This window comes from Thalia democratica, chromosome 2, assembly GCF_965202585.1.
Source record: "Thalia democratica chromosome 2, ktThaDemo2.hap1.1, whole genome shotgun sequence".
Classification (NCBI taxonomy): domain Eukaryota; kingdom Metazoa; phylum Chordata; class Thaliacea; order Salpida; family Salpidae; genus Thalia; species Thalia democratica.
In genome coordinates, this window is record NC_139166.1 from 23,153,424 (window position 1) to 23,172,771 (window position 19,348).

Sequence of the window (19,348 nt, forward strand, 5' to 3'; positions counted from 1 at the left end):
TAAGTAAACTAGTCTATTAATAAATTAATTTGACAACAACTCTGATAAAATTTAAAATTATAAAGTTAAAGATTAAGTTTCCAATAGTTTTTATGTTTTAAATTCAGTATATTTTGCACTTGTCTCTAATTGGTTTGATAAAGGCTGTTACTTACATTTACTTATATTATGTTCTTAATTTGGTGAAAATTACGTAGATCAGTCTCTTATGACATTACTTGTGAATACTTGAACTTATTAGAGTCATTTTATTTGGAAAAATGGAATTACAATTTGTTAAATCCTTAGTTGATCAAAATCAAACGTTTAACAGATATCTGCAATTTGATTACTTTTATTTAGTTACTATGGCATTAAGAAGAAAACTGTAGAATTTTTTTTTTTCTTGAGTTTTTTAATTTTCCATTCGCTGTCAAAAGCAATAGCTGCACGGATTTTACTAGTCTGATTACTAAAGATTCCACAAAGTATTAAAACCTTTAAAAAGCTCAATGTCTGAAAAATCTTTAGATGAGAAAAATATAGAAGTCATTTCTATACCTTTTTCAGACAGTTCAGATGAAAGTGTAAGTGATCAAAGCAGCATAATGGAAACTGCCGAGAAAAAACTGCCAGAATTAAACCGAAATGCTGCATCAAACTTAACACTTGTAAACAACCCAAAAACAATAAACCAAAAAAACACGCCGAAAAGTGTAAACAAACCAGAAAATGTAAATAAAAAAAACACAACAACAGGAAGCAACAAAATAAAACCGGGCCGCGTTCCAGTTTCAGAAACGACAGTGTCAGAAACAAGCATTTCAGAAACAACCGATAGCTCGGAAGACGACAGCGATTCGGAAACCGATGAAACGGAAACATCGACAAAATCCACAATCACGACGTCTTGCAGCACTTACTCGAACCAGGAAAGCGAAGAAGCCGAAAACGTGCCTGTTTGGAAGAAGAAGAAGGTAAGGACCGTGCTGAGCGACTTCGCGGTCTTTTTGATGATCATCATAATCACTATGATAGCTGGTACCATTTTCTTGAGGCGCGAACCAGATTTGAAATGTTGGTTTTCGTTGGTGTAGACCGTTAAACTTAAAAGTGATTAAGAGGCTGAAGCTTTTAAAGTAGTGTCTCATAAAAGTTCATAACTTAAATTATTTGGTAGATATAGAGTATATATATTTTTTGATAATTTATACTGAAATTTTTGTCACTATAATTTAAAAAAGTGACAGTAGACAAATGTTTTTTTGTATTTTTTTTATTATCTAAGCTTGATATAGTATTTCATCTCCAACTGTAATCTTTTTTATCCTGTTTTCTCTTTTCAGTCTATTGAGTTATTATCAAGAATATAATTAAACGTTTAACTTTTGCGTAACTATTTAAATGATTTTTTGTTTATATGTAAAATGCATTAAATTTGCATAAAACATTTATATTCGTAGATTTCTTAAATTCAAAGTAGTTTTTATAGTTTTTTCAAACCAAAACAAATTTTTACTTTGATTTTGTTTAAGATTGGTTAGAAAAAATGTTCTTAAGGCTAAAGACACATTTTATATCCTATACTTATTATACTTTATACAAAATTATATAAAAAAGATTATACATTTATTCTTTAGATATTATTGTTATAACTATCGTTTGTGCATCCAAAATATTTACAGAGAAAAACCTTGACATTTTCTTATATCATTTTTTATATCGCTAAGTTTAAGTGTATTCAAAAAAAAAAAAACTTTTCTTTTTTATTTAAGCTAGGTGTTATTTAATGTTTATGAATTAAATGTGGAAAGTAAAAATCTTTTAACTGAAATCAGCCTGCGAAGCACCAGCTTTTGGAAAGTACGGCGGTGAAAATATCAGCACAGAGGATGGAAAAGATCTTGTACTCACGTGTGAAAAAGGCTTCATTCTTTTCACTGATATGGCAAACAGAACTTGTAGAAACACTAGATACTTTCCTAGCTTCGAAAAAGTACCTGCTTCTTGCTTTAAAGGTTAGTTTCAAAACAAATTTAAAAAAAATAGTATTAGCATTTTTTATACCTAACAATTTTTTGAAGTTTTAATATTTTTCTAACAAATACAAGTAACTCTAAGAGTTATAGTTTGAATGTTTCTACTTTAAATATTAACTGTTAAAGCTTTAATCCGATACGACTTAAAAAGTATAAAGAAATACTCTACCAGCAAATAAAAAAAAGGATTTGAGTAATTGTTTTAAAGTAAAAAAAATCTGGGAAAAATAAGCTATCGTCGTGTTTAATGACGAAACTGAACAATTTTTATATCTGAAGAATCTTTAAACTAACTTTAATCCAGTATTTTGTCCTGGACAATGACGTCAAACTGTATCCATGTGGTGTGCGACTCGATAACCGAAAGGTTCCTTTGTACACCAGGTCTTTGGACCAAATGTTTTGAGCACTTTTTTGTCGTTCAATAAACAATATACATATCGATAATAGAAACTTCCATAAAAGGTTTTTTTTAACGAGCTTAAGGATAAGTAAAACGAAGCCGTTCATCATAAATACAACTTTTCTAAATGTATTACTTTTTATGTTTTTTTATACTGACTATTGATTCAAATTTTTTAAATACAAAAAAGTGTTTAAATAATTCTTAAGTTGTAATAAGTATATTTCTATCTCTGCATACTTTACAAATTATAAACAAAGCATTAAAATCTAAACTAAACAGAGCTTATTTAATATTTAGTATGTTTATATCTAAAGACTCTTTAAATTAACATTAATTTGCTTGTATTTTGTAGCGTATAAAAAAGTATTGAAAGTTTTACAGGTTGTAAAGCCCCAAAAACACCTTATTATGACGGGCCCGATCGTATTAATGACAATTCTGAACTGACTTTGAAATGCGAAATTGGGTATGAAGTAAGCACAAAAATAGTCAATAGAACATGCATTGACAACAGGTTGCTACCAGATTTCATAGCTGCACCCTTTCATTGCATCAAAGGTATCTCAAAGTGTTCACGTACATTGTGTTTATCTTTTGTAATTTTTAGCTAATTTAATATTTCTAGGCAATTCAAAGTAGAATAAGCAATTTAAGATTTTTTCATAGTCTGTATAAAGTTTTTTTTTGTTTGTAAGTTTAGACAACGCGTGTCCTTCCTTTCGTTTTCAGCATAATTTTAAAGTACAAAAAAACTTTTAGTCATTGTGAGAGTAGTCGCGTTGGAGTAAAAATTGCTTTATACATGTAAAAGTTTTTAAGGAAAATTTTTGAGCTACGCAGATTTACTACTATTTATATTACACATCTAAAACTAGAAACTTTGCTGGAAACTTTCTTTGTTCGAGCATGTTAAGGCACTACATACTTTTATGTATAAACAATCTTTTTAAGAGTGTGTTGGTCCTTTTTTCGAACACCAAGCTTGGCCAAACCGAATAAAAGATGGTGATGAACGAATTGCAAAATGCAAAGAAGGATACGAAACGCAAACTGAAGTTTATGCAAGAAGTTGCATAGACAACAAAATTGTACCAGATTTTGTCGAGTCCCCTGTAAAGTGTGTAGAAGGTTAATTTGTAAAAACTTTGTAAAAAGTAAGAAAAATTCTGTAACAGCAGTGTATGAAATTTAAACCTTAGAAATAATCTTTAGCTAAAAATATAAACCAGCTATAAAGCCAATATGCTATGTGCAACTTTGGAAATAATTTTAACAGTTCTAATCTAGATTTTCAATTTTTATTGTATATTAGCTTATAGCTTACAGTTTTAATTTTATGTTTCCAACCATACTGAAAAATTCTAGTCTATAAAATAGAAAGCTTATAAACTTTATTAAAAAATAAAAATAATTTTTTGATATAAACATTTATAGATTTATAGCTTTTATGTTTTTTTTTTATAACTTTTAAAGGCTTTCGTTATTTTAACTAAACTAAAATTTAATAAACAGCAATATTATTAATCAAGCTATCTTGTATTTTTTATCTTAATTAAAACTTTTGTTGTTAAAGTAAAAAAAAAATCGCAACAGTTTGCCAGGCTCCTTTTTATGAACACTACTCTGGTCCAAAATATATAAGAGATGGAGAAAAACTCACGATGAAATGCCAGTACGGTTACACTATAGAAACGGATGTTTCGGTACGGTCGTGTGTTGGCAACGAAGTTGTTCCAGATTTCAAAACGCATCCCGTGAAATGCTACTTGAACCGTTTGAACTTTTTGATGTTCTTGCACATAATTATATTGCGCGTAATAAAAAGAGTAAAATTTAAAATGTTTTTGTAGTAAAAAAGATTACATACTAAGATTGACTTCTTTCTTAAACTTTCAAATATTTTTAGCATGTTCCTAGCTAGTAAAATACTATTCTTGTAAAAGCAGATTTTTTCACACTTTTTCACAGCTTGTCGCATTCCGACTGTTGAAAATTACAACGGACCGAAACTAGTTGAAGACGGTCTCAGATGGAGAGCTACTTGCAACAAAGGCTTTTTAGTTGAAACACTCGACGACACTAGGACGTGTGCAGACGGAAAACTCGTTCCTGATTTTGAAACGAGCAGTTTTCAGTGTGTTGAAAGGCCAACGTAAGATCCGATTGCAGAAATGAAGACGTGACGGGAAGCAGGACCAGTGTGGACATTCGAACTTGATGTTATTTGAATGTTTTAGTGCCGAATAGTAGAAGAAAGTTGCTTCAAAAGCAAAAATAAAATTTATTTTTCATACTTTTTTTTTTCTTTAAATTGTATTTTTTTTTATCATTTTTTTTTAGTCAAAGAATGTTGTAAATGCTGTAGTTAAAGCAGAAGGTCTTAACAAAACTTTTTTTAATTATTATGTTTAAAAAAAAAACTAGAAGTTGTTGTTGTAACTTTTTAACGTCGTTATTTTTTAACTCTAAACTACTAAAACTAATTAGTTTTATAATCTTTTTTTTTATTCTACAAAAATTAATAAAATGCTAGTTTTGTATTATAGGTAGTACCAAAAAAAATTATAAGTAAGTAATTACAAGTACAAAGTTAGGCGTAAAAAATGTGTTTACTTTGGAACTTTGTATATGTTTTCTTTGTTTTAAGTTAGTTATTTATATGTAAAAATTACATTTGATTTGACAGTACACAGATAAGTTTTTAACGAATTTGTTAAAAATAACAAAGTAACGAAACCTAAAAAAGTTTTTTCGCCCTTAGTTAAGAATTTATATTTAGTTTAACTACTTTTTATTGAACTAAAATTTATAGAGATTACATTAAAAGTGAGTTTCTTTAAACTTTGAGATTTTCGATGTTTGTAAAACGGAGAAAAAAACAACTACTAAGTATGAATAAAGTTTATGAGGAAAATGTAAAGTATCTTTTTATAAGTTTAGAATGAGAATTTTGTGTAAACTAACATAACAAACAGTTTTATGTAAATAGAAGAAAAAAATATTTAACTTAAATATATATTTTTTCAATACAGACTTTTTGAAGTACAAGAAAAAGTAGAATGATAAGAACTTGGTGTTAATTATTTAGATACAAGTCGCGTTTTAAAACGAAAAAACCTTTAAAACTTAACCAGAATATTTTAAAGGTTTACATTTTTTCGCATGTTGTAGACGATATAAGTTTAACTTTAAATAGTACAAAGTAAAAGTAGTAAATTATAATCAACTGGTTTTGTTCAAAGTTACTTTCAATTACTTTTGTGTACAAAGCATACATAAAAGAATTTTATTGAAAACAATTTTACAGTAATAATAAAAGAAATATATGAAAGTATTTTACATAAAATAGTCACAATAACAATTATAACTAAAATAAAGACACATTTACAGTATTTTATTTTTAATTAAACGCACTCTGTTTTTAAGATTGAATAGAAATTAATAAAACTCTATTTTAAACATACTTAAGTTACTAACTTTTTTAGTCAAAAGTTAATATTAAGTATATGTTTTTAGACCAAACTACTGTCATTAATTCGATTACACAGAAAAATTTAAAAAAATACTTTTTATTATGCAGTCTAAGGTTACTGCCTCTTTTTAATTTAAAGATTATCTTAACTTTAAGCAGATCTGTAAAACTAATTGTATATTTAATAAATTAAAATCTAGCTTGTTTTTAATAGATTTGATCCAAAACTTTAATTTTGAAACACTATTTTTTGGTAGTTACTAGATCTGCTAGCAATTGTTCGTAAAATACTAAATTTCAAACAAAATTTTTTGATCACTAAAAGTAATAAGCAAATTACTTATGTACTTAGTTATTCTTTGAAACCGATTTGTAGAAATCGAAATGGTGTTTTAAAAATAAGTACTCCCTCTTATACTTGAGCTTTACGAAAAACTATATAAATTAAATGCAATTTAAAGTATAAATAAAAAAAGGAACTTTGTATTTTAGTAAAATTAAATTAGTTTAACTTAAAATCAAGTTTAAGCAACAACAAAGTATCAATTAGAAAAAAAATAATAATTCTGCTTTTCAATTTTTTACTTAACTTTAATGCTTAATTTAGACTTCTATTTTCCAATTTAGATCAACTCCTTTATATAAATGTTGTTTTAGACACTTTGATTTAAACTTCAGAATTTTTTTTTACATTTAAGTATTTAATTTACTTTTAACCAAATGTTGTCATTTGTCTATACCTTTATAATCTTTACCTCTACAAAAATTTTTACCTTTTAATCTCCAGTATAGGAACGCTTTAGCTGGCTGAAAAATTATTTCTACAGATAAAGTTTGATTAAAATAATTCTTGAAACTAGATTTGATATAAAAGTTTCTAAAAGTTGTTGAAATTATTTTCTCGCTTGTATACTACACAGTAAACTCTGCTTCTCTCAAACATGTTTTGCATAATTTATTCACTTAAAGCTGTTTGTGCCACACATACGGACAAAAACCTTCAAACAGTTTAATTGTTACTATGGTATCAATGTACTTGAATAAATTATGTAAATTACTATTGAGGTTGATTACCATAAGTTTTTGTTTTACAAATCAATATGTTTATCAAATTTAAAATCCTTGTTATCCGAAAATAATGTCAGAAAAAATACCTGCTGAAAAAGTAGAACGGTCAAAAAACTTGAGAAGCATATTTGATGCAAATGGTGAACCAATAAAAGGATACAAATCACTGGAAAAATCCAAAGTCGTTTTTAACTTTGTAACTCGTAGTAAGTCTACTATACAGGTAAATCATGAAACCGTTAATAACTCTCAAAAAGTAAACAAGAGTAGTCCTGAGTCAATAAAAGAATATAAATCAGTTAGAGAATCTAAAGCCGTCAGTAGCTTTGCAACACAAAGTAAACATGGTTCACAGGAAAAGCAAGAAATCATTAGTAGTTCTCAAAACACAAGTATAACCGAGCCTGTGAAAAGTTTAGAAAAGTTGAAAAGTGCCGAGTCATTGAGCATATCTTCTTTCAGCACTTTTTCTTGGCATGAGAGCGAAGTTGTCAGCGTTCACAACTTTAAACTGTGGAAAAAGAAGATGAAAAAAAGAGTTCTAAACGAAATCACGCTATTTTTAGTTGTTGTTATAACTACTATGTTGTGTGGCACAGTTTTCTTACGTAGAGAAGAGCAAAAGTGTAAGTAAAGACTTCTCAGCCTAAAAAAATTAAGCAAAAGTTTTGTCATAGGTGTGTGTATCTCTGAGAGAAATGTACAAACTAGTTTTTAGGTTTTCATTGCATTATTCAAACAGTTTTTAAGTCCTTTTTTATGATAGATAGTTAAATTTTGCATTTAAGGGGTAAATTGAATTAAAGCCTGCCTTTTTATAGACGTAAGACCGTCATTATTTTAATCAAAACTTAAGTACATTCCTGTTCAAAACAGATGGCTTAAAAAAATGTCAACTTTTTTTAAACTTTATCTGAAACTATTGCTTCAAATAAAACTATCCTAGGTAGCAAATATAACATTTTCAAAAAAAAATATATTTGAAGTTCAATCTAATTTTTTTAATGTAAAAAACTAAATTTAAAAGTATGTTAGTCATTATTTGCCTAAAAAGAGATATAAGCCTTTCTGACAATGATTACTTTCTAAACAAGTTTAAAAGCCTAATAAAGTTGTAAAATTATCTAAGAAATATATAAAAAAAAATTAAGCTCCTGACTGATTTTTACAAATAAAAAAACACTTAAACTTATTTGCTGAATTGTCGTTAAAATTTAATTTACTTAATTTCAGGTTTATTTAAAGTTTTGTTACAAACAGATTAAGCGAGTAAAGTTGTAAATTTAACTGTTTTCTTTGTTTTGTTTTGTTTAAATTAGATTAAACAGCTTTGCACCTATTCTAAAACCTTTCACGATCAAACAAAAGCCAACGAAAGTTGGACAACACTTTGTGTGATTGTCCCTGAAAGCAAAGCAATACTACTTACACGATCCTTTAATAAAAATTTCAAAACTTCAGCTTGCAACGCACCGACGTTCGATCACTACGGAGGATCGAAGAACGAAACTGAGGACGGAGAGGAAATTTGGTTGACGTGCGAAAAAGGTTATCTCATGTACACAAAGTACAAAGACAGAAAGTGCAAAAGAAGAAGGTATTACCCCAGCCTGACAAAATTTCCTGCTATTTGCTTTAAAGGTACAAATATTGCAGAAAGTAATAAGTTTCCATATTCGTCAAAAAGTTCTTTAAGTTATCTGAAGAAAAGAAACGCTTCTTTTATAATTTAAAGTTTTATTTTATTGTATTTTTTTCCCGCGCAACTAGTAAAGTTGATTTCTGAATCAAACATTAAGCTTAAAGTATTTAATAATCTCAAATGCCATTCATTATTATTTTTTCCTTCTTCAATCTACAAAGCATTAAGTACTTTTTGGCATGACGCCAATTAACCAAAAGCGCTCTGTCTTAGCATTTTATGAAATAATTTTAAAGTTTCACATTTCAAAAACCCATTATTTTCGACTGATAATCAACAAAAGGTTGTAACAAAAAACTAAGATACTTACAACTGATTGAGTGTTATATTCAGTAGATTTTAAAAGCAAAACACTTGGTAGTTTATGTTTCAAAGGCTGCACGGCCCCGGAAACACTTTACTATGACGGACCAGATCGTGTTGTGGACAACACAACATTGACGTTGAAGTGCAAAAGTGGATACAAAGTGAATACGACAATATTCAACAGAACGTGTGTCAACAACGAGTTGTCCCCAAATTTTACAATTTCCCCCTTCAAATGCTACAAGGGTTATTTTTTTGTTTTTCGCCTTAGTTTTCCTTCTGCTTTAAGTTAGTTTACTTTAATTTTTTGTAAACTAACAAAACCCGATAATCTAAGCAATTACTTAAAACATTGTTTTGTTATTGTAGAAAGTTGAAAATCAATAGTTTTAATATAGATTTAGGCAAAGCTGTTTTCTTAACACCAAATAATTTTATACTTTACAGTTTAAATTATTACTTTTCTTCAAGACCTTATTTTCTTACACTCTACACTTTTACATTTGTATTTTTACATAGTCAGCTGTAAAAAGTTTTAACTCACAGAGTGTGTTGGTCCTTTTTTCGAACATCAAGCTTGGCCAAACCGAATAAAAGATGGTGATGAACGAATTGCAAAATGCAAAGAAGGATACGAAACACAAACTGAAGTTCATGCAAGAAGTTGCATAGACAACAAAATCGTGCCAGATTTTTTGGAGTTTCCAGTAAGATGTGTTGAAGGTTATTTAAAAAAAAGTTTATGATTTATCTAAATTTGTTAAACAGAAAATGTTGTTTGATCAGAAAAAAAAAACACAACAAACTGTTGTGCACTTTTATACATGTGAGCTGACAGACTAAAATGTTATTTCTAAACAAACCCTTTAAATCTACAATTTAATAGTTGAATTACCTTTTTACTGAACACTTGCAAAAACATTAATACCACTATTTACAAAGTAAACCATTTATAAACAATTGTATAATTTAAGTTTTTTTAAACAAAGTACTTAAATAAAACACTTCGTAATTTATAAGTTTTGATGTAAAAAAAAATAGTGTTTTAATTGTAATCAATTAATAGTAAAACAAAATACTATTTAAAAATATATAAAAAAGATAGTGAAACTTTAATTTTTATAAGACAATACACGTACAAATCAAATAAAATTAAAATACACTTTAACAGTCTGCGTAGTTCCTTTTTTTTATCACTACACTGGACTAAAACGTATTGAGGATGGGAATAATTTCACAATAACATGCGAGTATGGGTATGAGTTGGATACAGAGTTTAAAACAAGGAAGTGTGTTGGTAACAAAACGATCCCAGATTTCAAAAATTACCCAGCTAGATGCATCAAAGGTTAAAAATTCGTTCAAAAACTCAGACTGTGTAGCGATCTTTTTTAAACTATTCTAAACTAATATAAAACATAATAATTAAAGTTGTTATTTACTTCAAAAAACTTTTAGTTTTTGAATTTTCTTTAAAATAAACTAAAACTATTAACTATTTTATATAATTAGTACTGTGTTGAAAATTAAATACTCGTTATGGAGTTAAGTGTAAATAACATTTTTCAAATTTAATAATAAAACTTAATGTTAGCTATTTTCTTTTTTTCTTAAGTTAAATGTCTTTAAATTCTTATTTACAAGCTTGCTTAAATGTGCGATAAGTTTACTTAAATCAGCTTTCAAAATGTTTACATTCACAAACGCTATTTAAAGCTTGTCGTATCCCACAATTTGCAAACTACAACGGATCAAACTTGATAGAAGAAGGTAAGCAGTGGACAGCCTCGTGCAAAGAAGATCACTCAGTTGCAACAGATGATGCCGTGAGAAGATGTGTCCATCAAAAAATCGTTCCTAGCTTTGAAAAGAGTCCGTTTATGTGTTTTTACGGTATGTATTTTTTTATTACTTTTTAAAGTATAAACTATAGGATGCACGACAGTTCAAGTTCTGACAACTTAATAGTTCTGAGGCGTTGTGAAGCATATCTTTTATTATTTATTCATGATAACTGAGTTATCAATTAGACTTACAAGTACACTTTTTTTTTTGAAAATGTAGGTTACTTTTTCAGATGTAGTTCATTTAATTTTTAACTTAGGTTTGAGTTATCGGCGTTTGAATCGTTGCGTAACCAAATTAATAGCTGTTAGTTAATCTTTCTTGCTAAGAAAGTTTTCTTTATTTTAGTTTCAGAAGCAATTGACCAGTTTGAAAGAATTATACTTCTAAAAAATGTTTACGTTTGTATGTTTTACAAAATTTGTTGCACAAAACTTTAAAAAAACTTGACTCTGGCGAAAAAACGAAGAAAACCTAAGATTTTTTATTTGTTTTATTTTACAAATTTAAATTGTTCTAACTTTATTTTTTTTAAAGTCAAATACCTTTCAACTAATTCAGTTATTTCAATTCTGAAGAACCAATAAAAAGCTAAAAGGTTGTATTGTACCATTTTTTGAAAATTATAACTGGCTGAACTTCATTAAAAACAATGAATCGTTCACAATAAGCTGCAAAGACGGGTATGTATTGAAAACTGATTCTTATTTAAGACAATGTGTTGACAATACAATAGTACCAGTTTTCACGTCAAAACCAGCAAAATGTACTAAAGATTTTTGTATATTCCTTACACATACATTAGTAAAAATAATAATTGCGGTTAAAAGCAAAAATATTAAAAATTTAAATTTTTAGGTTTTTTTAGATATTTGTTCAGTATTTTAACTACTTTTAACATGTAGTCATACCGTTCAACATGTATAGAACTAAGTTATATTATATTTAAATTTTTTAAAAACTAAATAATGAACGTAAATTTTAATAACGTATTTGAGTTTATTGGTAGTATTGTTTTAAATGAAGTTACAAAATTTACCATAAAAAATCTAATTAGACAAAAAAAAAACATTTTTTATTGAATTTACTATATTTGGCCAAGTTTCTACGTATTATTGTAATAAAATAAAAAGTCGGGTTATTTATAAAAATTTAATACAGTGCTTATTCACTTATCCGGACACGTTGAGAAAAATTTTTCTGTAAACATTTCCGGATAAGTACAAAAAATACTTTTTTTCGTATAATAATATAACTGCTGTATATAATGCAATGCATAATAAAATTGTTATGGTAAAAACAAATACATATTAATTGTGAGTAATATATTATAAAATGATAAATAATGATAGCTAAACTTAAGTTTAATTAGTTTATTTGTTCTAAGGTAGAAAAATATCTGACTTACTAACCATCTGCAACTATATACGTTTTTAGAGGGGTAAGCAAGTAAAATTCATCATTTGCAATTCCACCTGCCCTAACTATTAACTTTAAAAAAAGTATAAATTTAATTTATGTTTTAAAAAAATAATATATAAACCTATCTCTTTAAATGAAAAAAACTTTTTAAACAAAGAAAAAAAAACAGACAGAAAGAAAACAAGAAACTTGGACTAAGTTTAAATTCAATTTAACGGAAACATATCACTCTTAACAAACTAGTTTTTATTGGAAGTTTTACTATAATAAGAAATAATAGACGTTTGTTTTATAGTTTTTCCCCGTTTTTCAGCAGAAAACTCATGGAGCTTAAAAAGTTGTGAAATTTTTTGAATGAGTTTTTGTGTTTACTATTGAAATTTTTTTGAATTTTCTTCTGCCTAAAACTGTCCGGATAAGTGAATAAGCACTGTACAAGTATTATTGACAACTTTAACTTATTTAGTATTAAAAAAATGTGTAATTTTACTTTAAAAACTTTACTCTTATCCACTTCATGTTGCTGTGAAATAAACCATAAAACTGTAATCATAACACTAAACTACTTACTCTCAAGTTTTTAAAATGTTTTTACTTGAGTAAAAAGCTTATACTGAAAACTGATGACAAAGGTTGCACTTTCCAAAAATACTTTAAAGGCTGCTCGGGTCCTTTTTTCGAACTCCACAAAGGACCGACCTGGTACAAGGAAGGTGATGCGTGGGAGGTTGAGTGTGAACCGGGGTACACACCGAGAACTGATGAAGTCAGCAGGCAGTGCAGCGGCTCAAAAGTTGTTCCCAGTTTTGAAAGCAAGCCTGTGGAGTGCCTTATGGGTGAGTGAGACAGCGTTTCAAAAGTTGCTTTTATTTTTTGATAAAGTTATAAACTATAAGTGTATGGAAACTGATAAACTAAATAACAGTTTTTGATATAAGTCAAGGCTTTTATCTTAGTTCAACAAAACTTGTTAGTAACTAAACAAAACAATGTCAGTGATAAAATACAGCTTAATTTGACAAAAAACGCTATGATTTTGTAATGTATGTTCCAAATAAAACAACCACGATATCAAGTTATAAATAAGCAGCTTTTGAATTAATACAATGTTCAAGTATACTTAAAAATAGTCTAAAAAATGAAATAAACTGCAGTTTGTTCAATCTTGTAATAACTCAATACAGTAATTATAAAAATACTGGCCCGTGGTGACTTTTTTTTTTGGTTTCAGGGTGCTCTGGACCTTTCTTCTTAAATTACAGCGGGCCAGACTGGTATACGGACGGTGATAGGTGGAACGTGAAATGTGAAGACGGCTTCCAAATGCAAACCGAAGTGGTTGAGAGATATTGCGTAGGTGGCAAAGTTGTTCCCGACTTCACTGAAGCACCTGTTGCTTGCATCTGGACCGGTTTGCACCCGTATATTTTATGAAAATTCAAATTAAACTTTATTTCTGTTTAGTTTTAATAAAATAAAACAAAACTCTGCATAAACTGTTAGTAGTGAACAAAATTTTAAGTTTCGGAAGTTTTCTTTGATCCTGTGAAAAAATTATTTATTAAAAAAATTGTGTTCTGAGTCTACAAAGTATATTTAACTTTAGTTTTTCACTTCTGAAACAAAATTTAAGCTCTAAAATATTATTTTAAAAACTACTTTTGTTTGCATTTAATTCATTAATACATATTTTAGCTATATCTGAAAATAAAACTTTTAATTTTTATAAACATATAAAATACAAAAAAAAAGAACTTATTGATTATAAATCCTAAACAGTATGTACCTAACATGCATGAAAAAATGTAAACAAAAACACGACATAAAAAAACAATTAATTTAAAACAGGTTGTCATGCCCCAAATTTTTCGGGTTTCAAACCAGAAAAACTATGGTATAATTCAAATAAAAGTCTGGTGTTGAACTGCGATCAACACAGTGGAACTTTTTTGGAAACGAGGGACAATCACAGGCAGTGCGTAGATGGGAAATGGGTGCCAAGCTTTACAGATGTTCCCGCTGCTTGTACTTCAAGTATATATACTTTTTTTTATATATAACTTTTTGTAACATGTTTTATTAATACTAAACATTTAAAAAAATTTATTTGCTGTCTAAAAGTGTTAACAACATTTCTACAAATTTATTTATTTTATTTGCTTGGTTTTCTTTAACCTATTTTTTGAAACAAAATAAGTAAGGCTTAAAAAAAACGTAAACTTAAAATCAGTTTTTAATACATAAACTCTTGTTGTCTTTACTAAATAGAATCCGTAAAATTAGCTTTTTTATGGCAATAAAGTATATTGCTCATACGCTAGTTGTACTATATTTTTAGTACAAGAAACACTTAAGCTTGTTTATTTACTTGTTTTTACAAAACATTTTACAGAACTTTTTATTTTCATATATTTTAATCTTTTTAAGATTAATGCTTTAGGTTTTGTAAAAAAAAAGTCTTTTAAACATTCATATATTCTAAACAGATTTAGTTTTTTAGTAAGTAGAGTTTTTGTATTTGTAATATCAGAAAGTTTTAATAGTAAAGTATTGTTTACCACTTTTGATTAAAATAGTTAAATATTACAGATAAGCCACATTGTGTAAACTATACAACGTGCAGGTATGTTTTTTTAACTTGTTTGTATGGCTATTTTACTTATTTTAAGTTCTTTTTTAGTAAAACTCTATTTAAATTCTAAATTTTACATCAAATTGTTTTCATGAAGCTATGTAATTGTGTAAAGAACATTCATATAAAAGTACGGTATAGTTAGATTAAAAATAAGCGTCGTCTTAAACTAGGTGAGGAATGGTATTTTTAGTACTTCATAAAATAAAACCTAAAAATCATAGAGTAAAAACTAAAAATAACTTAGCTTTGCTTTTTAAAAGTATAGAGAGTATGCTACAAGTTTTTAAATTACATTTTTTTCTTTTTAACTTTAAACTTAAGGAACAAGTGCAAAAAAACAACATACTACTATAAATAATGAGTCCAATTAATCATTTAAACTATAAGTAGAACAAGTAGTATAAAAAAAAAGTCACACTCTTTAAGATACTCGTGTTTTAACATACTTAAACTATTGAAAACAAAAATGCTTTCAAAAAATTAATTAGTAATAATTTTTTTGCTGTTATTTTTCCTAGCCAATAAACAAGTTCACTCCAAAAAAACCAGGTGCCTGACCAGCACGGGAGAGGGGCTGTTCGATTTCAACCTTTTGCCTGCGAGCCTCCGACCGAGGTTCAGCGCGTTTTGGGAGCGGGGCGATAGAGCGTACGTTTGGTACTGGGACCCGTGTCAAGAGTGGCCCGTTGACAACGTGGGCGGCTCGCACACGGGCGCCGGATGGAACAAGACCTCGGTTAGTTCAAAGCTGTTCGCACCAATGCTTTCATTGTTTAACTTTAACGCTTCGCGAAGGTCTACCAGCTGCTGTTGCGATCGGAGGGCGGCATGGAACACGTGACGACGGGTTACTCCGACACGGAGACGATCAAGTGGGGCGTGGAGAGGGGATGGCACTTTTCGTATTACGGCTACGAAGACCGGTGAGTTTAAGTCAAGTTGTTGGAACTCAATGCAACACTTGATTAGTTAGAGGGTGTTTAGTTTTGTTTAAAAGATTTTTTAACACAAATAAAGTTTTCATCGTGTTTAACTAGGTTAGATAATTTTTAATGAAACTAGTTAAATTTTGTGATTATTTGGGCTCAACACTAAAACGCATTTTTATTCAACAGTGAAACAAAAATCTTGCTTTCTTGCAACCCCGAAGTTTCGAACACGTTTAGTTTTAAAAAGACAAGAGAAGAAAAAATTCAGGTGAGTTAAACAGTGGTTTAGTCTTATAAAAATACACAATAAACGTTTTATATTGTTTAAAACTTTAAACCGCTAATAAATACATAAACAAGTTTCAAAGCTACCAAATCTTATTTTTTTAGTTCAGTCTTAACAAATATAAATTAAACTAGTATACTTATTGTAGAAAAAATACTTGTATAGAAATTAAAATATAAAATTTATAGAAACTTAGAAATAGTACAATTTTAAATTTCTGAAGCTTTGTCGTACTTTAAATTATCGTGCACCCAAAAAGTTATGCTGGGAAAACATAAAGATCTAAACACTTAAACCTCGTTATTCGCGATTTAAACGCTTCTCTGATACATCTCAATAAGTATTTCAGTCTAAAATCAAACAATTCTTTTGACAGGAATTCGTTTTTGACGGTCCCGCTTCTTGCCCGAAAAATAAATTTTAAAAACTTAAAATTGAAAAAAGGACAAGAGGAGTTACATTTTTGATGTGGAAAAGTAGAAAAACTAGAAAAGGACGGGGAACATGTTTTAAAATAGAATAATTTTGTTTATAAAATTGGTAGTAAACGAGGGTGAACTTGTTTCTTTTTATGTAAGCCTCACTTTACACTCTATGAATAAATATTGATATCGCTGTTCATAGGAAACCGTTGCTGTATTATAATATAATAAGAAAAACTAAGTTATCAAAAAATACCCATAGTATTTTTTTTATATTTTAACTAGAATTCAATTTAACACTTAAGTAATTCTTTCTTTTGAAATACCTTTGTATATTAGAGCTTAAGTGCTTCTTATTGTTATCTTTTTACGTAAAAAGTCATTAATTTTAGTATGTAGAGATAAAAATTTACCGTTCAGTAATTCTAAACATGAAAACTAAGTCTACTTAAAATTTAGCTAGAATATAACTGAAGTTTTTCAGGACTGTTTAGTAAGTTAAAATAAAAAGGTTAGTGTTACTATTTAAATACCATTTGCAACTTAGTGTGTAGGGATTACTCACTTTTATTTAATTTCACAAAGCTTTTCAAAACTATACGAGTTTCATTGTCAAGTGGTAGATGTTAAATGAAGTTGAAATAATAAGATTAAATTATGACGTATGAATAAATTCAAGTAAGTACAAACTTTAGAGTTCAGCAAGTAAAGATATGTTAATTAATAAATTGTTAATAATTTCGCTTTTCCATTAAATGCTACTTGCGTATTTAACTTAGGTCGTTCTTCCTCAATTAATATTAATAACCAGCTGTAGAGTTCGCTTTGTTTACATCGATTTAAATTATGTCAGAGTTTTGACAGTGTGTGCAATTAAAAAGATGGTTAAGTATTGCGTTGTTTTATCTGTTCCGCAATGGTCTGTAATTCGTCGGAAGACTTGTCGTGATGTTTCTCCAATGTAGGAGATTCTCTGATCTGCAGGTTTTTTTATAAATAAAATTAAAGAGAAATACTTCAAGCATTTACTTTTGCTGCTGAAGTAGTCAGAAACTTTTTTGATTTTGTAGGCCGCTTTAATAACAATGTTTTGTTTTCGAAATACGGGTGCTATTTAGAATTATGGATATAAGTGTTATTAAAAGTTAATTATCAAAAAATTTTTAACATACCTTTGTTGATCTGCATCAAAAAGTATTAATGCTATATTTTATACTTCTCTTAAGATTTTATTACGAATACTTTTTGTGTAAATATCAAACTAGTGTAATTTTCAAAATTAAACCTGGTGAAACGTCAGATATATTCAATTTTTTTGATTATTTTAATCGCAATAAATATATTAATGTCCCTTATTACAATTTAGATATTTCAAAAGTCTATATATGTAAAAATAGTTGAAGGTACATAGTTTTAAAAACTTTCACTACTACCTTAAACTTAATTTTTTTACGCTAATAATTCTGATAACTTAAAGTTATCTTTGAACAAAAATAAGACTTTTGCTCCGATAAAAATATTTTATTCAAGTCGACGATAAAAGAATGCAATGTAGTCAAACAAGAAGTTTCAAGAACTTTATTACACTTAAAACTTATAAATAAAGCAGTTTACAACTTCAACAAAAAAAATAATCAAAATTCAAACAAAAAAACGAACATCATTTCTATTATAAAAAAAAAGTTTCGTGCAATTACTATGAAATAACTGCAAAATCTATTATGATTTTCTAATCATATAAATGTGACACGCTTTTAAAAATTTCACAATTGAGGTTTATTAAAATTAAATGAGTTACGAGCAAAGGAAATGTTCTGAAATTTTTTAACTCAATTCAACGAGCCTTATTTGGATAACCACATTTACTAATGATTCCTTATTCTGTAAAAAAAATGTATAATTAGTTTGTAAATAGTTTAGTTTCAAGTAATTTCAAATCGCAAAAGTTCCCTAGTGTTAAAACCAAAGCTTAAAATAAAAACTAAATACACTTATTCAACTAAAATTTTAAGTCTGTTTGAACATAATTTTTCTTATATCTTAACAGCAGACAGCATTTTTATGTGATATGATCACTACGAGTAATTATTTTTAGCATTCATAAGATAGTACAAAGGTCGAGTAAATTTTTGTAATGAATTTCAGCTTGTTGCATATATTAACTTTTCAAGTAAACCTATATACAATCCAATGATACTAATTATAGAGAGAATTCTAAATTTAAGTAAGTGAATCTTTAAAATTGCCTAAAAATTGCTACAAGTTTAATTAAAACTCTTTTTAATAATATTAGTTAGTTAACAAAGTACACTTTACTTACTACTTGGGAAATCACAGTCAACTTGTGCATGTTTCCAGGTCTAGGTGCTATTTGTAGACCAGTTATTCCCCAATTAAATACATTCTGAAATTGTTTTTTATTGCATAAACTTATTAACACCATTTAATTATGAAGTACAAAAGAATGAATATTCATCTAAATATATAATTTTATAAATTAGAATCAACTTGTTTGCAAAACTTACAAACTTAATCTATTTAAACTTTAAAACGTAATTTTTTTTTTATTAACTAAAATGCGATGAAATTTTTTAATTATTTTATTTCTAATAAGAGCTCTACTCTGTGTTAAGGCTCTATTTATAGAAAACAATTGAAACAAAAATTTAAAGTAACACTTTTTCAAAACACTTCCGTTTTACAACAACGCTAAGTAATTTTTTCTCAGTAAGAAGTATGGAGTTTTAAAAAAAGAAAATCGGTATAGCATATAATCTGTATTGATCAAAACTTAACAATTTATTATTTTTAAAAATATATATCAACTTAAACTAAAT

At 27.8% G+C, this 19,348-nt stretch overlaps 1 protein-coding gene across 4 annotated transcripts in view; it reads right to left on the reverse strand.

Annotated features, from left to right (window-relative positions):
• Window positions 1-18,255: 18,255 nt before the first annotated feature.
• LOC145830236 (uncharacterized) overlaps window positions 18,256-19,348 on the reverse strand; it is a 28,475-nt gene continuing 27,382 nt past the window's right edge. For all 4 annotated transcript variants that reach the window (XM_082938171.1, XM_082938169.1, XM_082938170.1 and 1 more), the window contains 2 exons: window positions 18,832-18,915; window positions 18,256-18,392 (listed from right to left, as the gene is read on the reverse strand). In XM_082938171.1, coding sequence (XP_082794297.1) covers window positions 18,336-18,392; window positions 18,832-18,915 — 141 coding nt within the window. In that variant the 3' untranslated portion in view covers window positions 18,256-18,335. The remainder of the gene's footprint in view (window positions 18,393-18,831; window positions 18,916-19,348) is intronic.